The sequence below is a fragment of the Squalius cephalus genome (assembly GCF_949319135.1).
Source record: "Squalius cephalus genome assembly, chromosome: 2".
NCBI classification, from domain to species: Eukaryota; Metazoa; Chordata; class Actinopteri; order Cypriniformes; family Leuciscidae; genus Squalius; species Squalius cephalus.
In genome coordinates, this window is record NC_137123.1 from 48,367,123 (window position 1) to 48,374,725 (window position 7,603).

The window sequence follows — 7,603 nt, forward strand, 5'->3', positions numbered from 1 at the left end:
CGAATATTACATCTGTTGCGCTGTTCGAATTTGACATAATTAGTCTTAGTAAAATATTTCCAAGCATTCAACTGGGGGAAAAATAGTTTCAAAATGGATGATAAATTCATACAAACATCTTAAAAGTGTTTGAACAACCAACTCTAGTGCAATTCCGGTTGCTCCTCTCATCTTTTCCAGTAGGGGGAGCGTGTGATTTGTCATTTTTTTGCATAACACGGCCTCTTATGTGCTTCTAAAGAAAGAAACAGCATGGCTGCTACTGAAGCCCATAAAGTGATTGTTTACGGCGGAAAAGGAGCTCTGGGCTCTGCATGTGTGCAATACTTCAGAGCTAAAAACTGGGTAAGTTGTCTCAACCCAAAAGACAGCTCACCTAACTTGAAAATGAATTGCTTTTTCATTGTGCCATCAGACATGCTACATGTGTTTAGGTGATAATGGTGTTAATTATTAATTAATTTGTCACAGCTACCAGTCAGTGTCTTGCATTTCTTATTAAATATACCTATAAGTTGCATTTCTTGTTGCATGTGATATGTCAATAATGTAATTTCAGCTCTGTGTTTTGTAATTTACAGTGGGTTGCATCTATAGATCTCAATGCCAATGAGGAAGCCAATGCCAATGTTACAGTTAAGATGACTGAATCCTTCACTGAGCAAGCCAGCCAGGTACAAAAATATATTTAATGTGTGACGATTATGAAGCAACATCAAGATAAAATAACTTGATAAAGACATTTTTTTTTTGAGTGCCTTGCGAAAGTATTCAAACTAATTTTTTTCCTTCACATTTTATGTTGCTGCCTTATGTTAAAATACTTAAAATTACTTTATTTTTTCACATCAATCTACACTCCATACACCATAATGACAAAGCAAAAAGCATATCTGTAAAAAGGAAAAGCTGAAATAAGTACATTGCATAAGTATTCAAATCCTTAACTCAGTACTTAGTTAAAGCACCTTTACAGCCTCAAGTCTTTTTTGGGTATGATGTGACAAGCTTTGCACATCTGCATTTGGCGATTTTCTGCCGTTCTTCTCCTCGGATCTTCTCAAGCTCTGTCAAGTTGGATAGGGACTGTCGATGGACAGACATTTTCAGGTTTCTCCAGAGATTTTTGGCTCTGGGCCACTCAAGGACATTCACAGAGTTGTCTCTTAACAAGGCTTTAAGATTTTGTAACTACCATTTCTTTTTGTAATTTTTGTTCCATTGCCTGTCTGTATTCAAAGATCAACACACTTTTGATTTGTAATATTGTGTGTTACATTCAAACATGTTACATCTCTGTCTTTATTTTTTATTTTTGTTAGGTGACAGCTGATGTCGGTGAGCTGTTAGGTGAAGATAAAGTTGATGCCATCTTGTGTGTGGCTGGAGGTTGGGCAGGGGGCAGCGCCAAGGCCAAAAGTTAGTACAAACTTATTAGTACTTGTGCACACAGAGGCTGTACACACATCTGTCTGTCTGTCTGTCTGTCTGTCTGTCTCTATCTTTCCGTCTGTCCATCTATCCGTCTGTCACATGTTTTACTCTCTGTGATCATTAAAAAAAAACAGGATTTCAGGATGAAAAAGGTGTAGGGGTAACCCCGGCATCCTGCCCAAATTTGCCTGTTGGTCTCTGTCCATCATCATCACCTCCTAATCATCCCCTTATGTACACTAATTGGCTTCATCACTCTCTCCTCTCAACCAATAAGCTTGTGTGTGGTGGGTGTTCTGGCGCAGTATGGCTGCTGTCACATCATCCAGGTGGATGCTGCACATTGGTGGTGGTAGAGAAGACTTCTCCTTCCATGTAAAGCACTTTGAGTGCAGAGAAAAGCGCTATATAAATGTTATATATTTTTATTATATATCTATCTATCTATTGTTTTAAATCATTCTGCTGCCCCTTTGGAAGTTTGCTGAGGCTCCCTAGTGTGCCCCTGCCCCCTGGTTGAAAACACCTGATTTATTGCACATTAAATCTCGAGTCAAGAACTTTGTCACAGAAGCCCAAAACACTCTTCACAATTGCATAGACATTCTAGCTGCTATGCAAAATTAACCTTTTGAAATGTATTGCATTCACAGTATTGTCACAAGGGGGCACTAATCTCTTAAGTCTAATTCTGTCTTAGAAGTGAACAGGTATATAATTATATCAGTTTATACTTCATATGAATGTGTTCTGTATGCCTCAGCTCTGTATAAGAATGCTGATCTGATGTGGAAGCAGAGTGTGTGGACCTCCACAATTTGCAGTCACCTAGCAACGAAACACCTGAGAGAGGGGGGGTTGCTCACACTGGCGGGGGCTAAAGCAGCACTGGGTCCAACAGCAGGTATGTATGCTTGTATTTACTCCCTGACCTTTAGATTAGCTTAAAAAATTAGTTTGGCTTAATTTTATATATATATTGTTCTCATGACCAGTATCATAAACATTATACATTAATATAATATATAATATTTCCTCACATGCATACAAATGCTTGTCTCTCAGCATGACAAAAAGTTCACAGCACAAAGCAAGTTAGCTAAAGAGAATTACAGATCACAGAATCTTACATTTTACAAAATGTCCCAACTTTTTTGGATTTGGATTTTGCATGTATATAGCAGTATCAGTACAATTCTATCTCTTTGTCATTGTAGGATGCATTGGTTATGGTATGGCTAAGGCAGCAGTACATCAGTTGTGCCAAAGTCTGAGCGGGCCAAATAGTGGTCTTCCTCCAGGATCTTCTGCAGTAGCAATTCTCCCGTAAGGAACAACAAAATGCCAAGTAACTCATTTACATCCATGCAAATTTCTGTTTTTAAAGGCGACTATTAATTACTCATTTTAGAGTGACTTTGGATACACCCATGAATAGAAAGTTCATGCCAGATGGTGATGTCAGTTCCTGGACATCACTAGAGTACATAACGGAGTAAGTATGTATTGTATACTTGGGAGCATCTGTATGTTTAGGTGTGTGCGTGTGTGTGTGCGTGTGTGTGTGTGTGTGCGCGTGTGTGTGTGTGCGTGTGTGTGTGCGTGTGTGTGTGTGTGTGTGTGTGTGTGTGTGTGGATAAAGCCATGATGCATTTTCTACATTCTAGGCTGTTCTATAAGTGGACTACAGGAGAGAACAGACCCCCTTCAGGTACTCTGATGCAGCTCATTACTGCAGATGGAAAAACCGAAACTACGCCGATGTTGTGATCAATATGATTTATGGTAATCAAAACACTTCAAACCAAGCCAATAACTCGCCACTGTCTCTGCATTAGTAATACTTTGTATCTTACTGCCTTTTTGTTTACATGTAAACATCAAATTACTGTAAATAAATCCTAGGTCTTCTAAAATGTGAAAGATATTGTTTTGTAAATGTAATGGCAAATTAAACTGTTTTATTCTGATGAATTTTGTTTCTGTCTTTTTTTTCTTTTTTTTTGTCTCTATCAAATATTATTTGACAGTCACAGTCTGTTTCTTACCATTGGGTGGCGCTGATGATTAATTTAATTACAGGTTCCCCTTTGAGTCCATACAAAGGGATTATGATCAGACTTGAATAGTGAGTCGGCATTGAAAAAATGTGCATTCAAGTTATGAAACTTGGATATTAATTTAGAGGTAGTGAAGTAGGTGCCTTATCTTAAAGGGATAGTTCACTTTGAAATTAAATTTTGGTATGTTTTAGCTTACCTCAAGGGCATCCAAGATGTAGGTGTCTTTTTTTCTGCCGTAGTTTCAATTTTGATATTTTTAGGTCAAACCGTTCTTGTCTGTCAGTCCTATAATGCAGGTCTGTGGTCACTGTCTCAAAGAGCATGCACAGAGTCCAAATTAAAACAATTCCCCATCGTCCAAATTAAACAATTCCCCATCGTAAGTACACATTGATGGCCTAAGACACGAAACGAGCGGTCTAGTGTATATATATCTATGCACCAGTCTGCGCACACGTCACACAGCAGGATGCGCGAGCGCCATCAGACCACTTGGACGTGGCTGTGTACAAGAGTTAAAAAACGATAAATACTGTTCGTTTTCTCACACAAACCGCTCGTTTCGTGTCTTAGGCCATCAATGTGTACTTACGATGAGGAATTGTTTAATTTGGACGATGGGGAATTGTTTTAATTTGGACTCTGTGCATGCTCTTTGAGACAGTGACCTGCATTATAGGACTGACAGACAAGAACGGTTTGACCTAAAAATATCAAAACTGAAACTACTGCGGAAAAAAAGACACCTACATCTTGGATGCCCTTGAGGTAAGCTAAAACATACCAAAATTTAATTTCAAAGTGAACTATCCCTTTAATAAAGTGGGCTTAACAAGTACAACAATAAATTGATCCTGAAATGAGCCTTTAATTTTCGGTAATTTTGATAAAATGGAAACATTAAAATGGGATCCTGACCTACTTGAAAAGCGATGCACCTGATGATAAAAAAAACAAACAAAGAGAAGGGTAATTTGAAATCAATTCCTGATTTTTAGACCCAGCAAAGATGTTCTTTCAATTTTCATGCCAGACCACGCCCCGTACATACGGGTATATAAGCCGGCCGGCGTACAAGTGCACTACAGCTTTGTTCTTCGGAGCCGAAACAGTGCGTCTCGTCTGGGAACAGTGAGAAGCATTCCAATAACCTTGTCACTGCTGGAAATACAGCACGTTCAGCAGTCCTCTCATTGTGCACAAATAAGTGCGAAAGTGTTCATCCGGGTACTTCAGGATGCCAAATGGCAGTGCTTTCGCCTGGTAAAGTTCCTTGATGAGTTTGACGCTGCATTACTCTAAGTTGCGTCACATGATGTTGCGTCACAGGGTGTATGCGTCATCTCATTCGGGGCTTGCAGAGATGATGAGTTGTCGCTTGCAGCATCAGAGGGCGGGCTTATACTTTCAGACGCTGAAGTGTTGGGCTTCCTCTTTCGGGTGTGTTGCCTCAGTCTGAGTCTAGCGCTGAGTTGTGCCATGCTTGCCCGGGCTGCCATGAGCATTGGCCTTTAGTCTACCTCGTCTCTGATGGCGTGGGCTTACACTGCTGCTGGCCAGGCTACCTCCACCCTCCACGCTATAGCTATCTTGCAAGTATATCAAGCCAAAGCGTTGAAAGATCTGGATAAAGGGTAGTTCCGACTCAGAGTTCGGACTATGCCTACAGCCGACTATGCTCTCCGAGCTACGAAGGTTATGCCGCAGGCCCTGGGTCCGGCGATGTCCACCTTGGTGGTCCAGGAGCGCCACCTGTGGCTTAACCTTGCAGAGGTGAAGGACGTTGAGAAGGCTCATTTTCTTGACGCCCCAGTCTCCCAAAGCGGCCTCTTCGGCGACACTGTTGAGGGCTTTGCTCAACAGTGTTCTGCTGTGAAGAAACAGACAAAAGCTATTACTGCCGTCACTCCGCTCCCAGGAAAGCTAGGGCCCCAAGGCTTCAGGAACCCGTCTGGCCGTCTGGTCATCGGCTGGCAGCTAGACCCCAGCGGTCTTCCCGCAGGCAGGTGGTGTCACCAATTTTACAAATTGACCAAAAGAGCAGTTTCCTCTTTCCCTTTTCCCATACACCCACTCACGGTTTTCGTGGCTCTCGTTCTCTCGTCGGTCGCACACCGGTACATAGCACCAGACCCCCCGGCCGAGTTGAAGAAGCGTTTTTACAGCCCTTACTTCAGTGTACTGAAGAAGAGTGGTGGTTTGAGACCAATCCTAGATCTATGAGTACTGAATTAGGCCCTGCACAGGCTCCCATTCAAGATGCTCACAGTCAAACACATGCTCACATGTGTCAGACATCGGGGTTGGTTCGCGATGATAGACCTGAAGGATACTTTCTTGTCTCGATCCTTTCTCGGCACAAACTGCTTCTTCGGTTTGCCTTTGAAGGATGAGCATACCAGTACAAGGTCCTCCCTTTTGGGCTGTCCCTGTCTCCTCTCATCTTCACAAAGGTCGCGGAGGTCTTGACGACTGGCTTATTTTATCTCAGAGTTGGTCTGCGAACACGGGGACCTTGTCCTTCGGCACCTAGCCCGACTGGGTTAAGTGTCCAGGCGTGTAGTTGTCACAACAGACACGTCCAAGACAGGCTGGGGTGCCATGTGCAACGAGCATGCAGTTTCGGACTCCTGGACAGGACCCCATCTGCATTGGCACATCAACTGCCTTAGAGTTGCTGGCTGTGTTATTGGCCCTGAGGATTCATCAGACATGGATCCAGGGCAAGCACCTGTTGGTCCGGATGGACAACACAGCGACAGTGGCGTATATAAATCGCCAGGGCGGGATACACTCTCGTTGCACGTCACAACTTGGCCGCCATCTCCTCCTCTAGAGTCAGCAATGACTGAAATCACTGCGTGCCATTTCATATTCCGGGCAACCTCATTCTCACAGATGATGCGCTCTTGCAACAGGTCACACACTCTGGAAAATGGAGACTCTATCCCCAGACGGTCCAGCTGACATGGAGTCAATTCGGTGAGGCACAGGTGGACCTGTTTACCTCCCAGAAATCCTCCCATTGCGCTCTGTGGTATTCCCTGACCAAGGCCACCTCGGCACGGATGCACTAGCGCACAGCTGGCCCCAGGGCCTGCGCAAGTATGCGTTTCCCCCAGTGAGTCTCATTGCACAGACACTGTGCAAGGTCAGGGAGGATGAGAAATAAGCTCTAATAGTTGCCCCTTATTGGCCCAACCAGAACCTGGCGAATCCCCCTGAGGAAGAACCTTCTTTCTCAGGGGCAGGCCACAATCTGGCACCCACGCCCAGATCTCTGGAACCTCCACGTCTGGTCTCTGGACGGGGCGAGGAACTTTGGGGACTATCACCAGCGGTGATACATACTATCTCTCAGGCTAGAGCCCCCACTATTAGGCAGCTATACACCCTGAAGTGGCGCATTTTCACGACGTGGTGTTCCTCCTGAGGTGAGGACCCACAGAGATATGGCCTCAGTTCAGTGCTTTCTTTCCTACAGCAGGGCCTCGAGAGGCACCTTTCTGCCTCCACTTTGAAAGTGTATGTGGCTGAAATAGCAGCTTACCACGATACTGTGGATGGCAGGTCTTTAGGAAAGCACAACCTGAAAGTTAGGTTCCTGAGAGGCAATCAGAGGTTGAATCCCCAGAGACCGCGCGTCATCCCCTTTTGGGATCTTTCTCTGCTCTTGCAGGCCCTACAGAAAGATCTGTTTGAGCTCTTGCAATCAGTGGAGCTTACTGCCCTATCTATAAAGACGGCCCTCCTGATTGTGCTCACATCTCTCAAGAGGGTGGGGGACCTACAAGCCCTTTCAGAATAGAATAGTTGAATAGTTTGGGATACTACTACTCTCACGTTATCCTTAGGCCCCAGCCTGGATATGTGACCAAAGTTCCCACAACTCCCTTTAGGGACCAAGTGTTGAACCTGCAAGCATTCCCTCCAGATGAGGGTAACCAAGCCTCATCTCTGTTGTGTCCAGTGTGCGTTTGCGCATATATCTGAACCAAACACAGTTAACAGCTCTTTGTCTGTTTTGGAGGACAGCTGTAGATGCCATTCTCCAGGTGTATCTGGCCCAAGGCGGGCCATGTCCGCTGGGAGTGAGAGCTCACTCC

The 7,603-nt window shown here is 44.1% G+C and overlaps 1 protein-coding gene across 1 annotated transcript; it reads left to right on the plus strand.

Moving 5' to 3' along the window:
* Nucleotides 1-14: 14 nt before the first annotated feature.
* qdprb.1 (quinoid dihydropteridine reductase b, tandem duplicate 1) lies at nt 15-3,408 on the plus strand. Its single transcript, XM_079864757.1, has 7 exons — nt 15-345; nt 582-674; nt 1,323-1,419; nt 2,198-2,338; nt 2,652-2,760; nt 2,846-2,929; nt 3,102-3,408. The coding sequence occupies exons 1-7, from the start codon at nt 253-255 to the stop codon at nt 3,202-3,204; spliced, it is 720 nt and encodes a 239-aa protein (XP_079720883.1). The 5' UTR covers nt 15-252; the 3' UTR covers nt 3,205-3,408.
* The last annotated feature ends 4,195 nt before the right edge of the window (nt 3,409-7,603 follow it).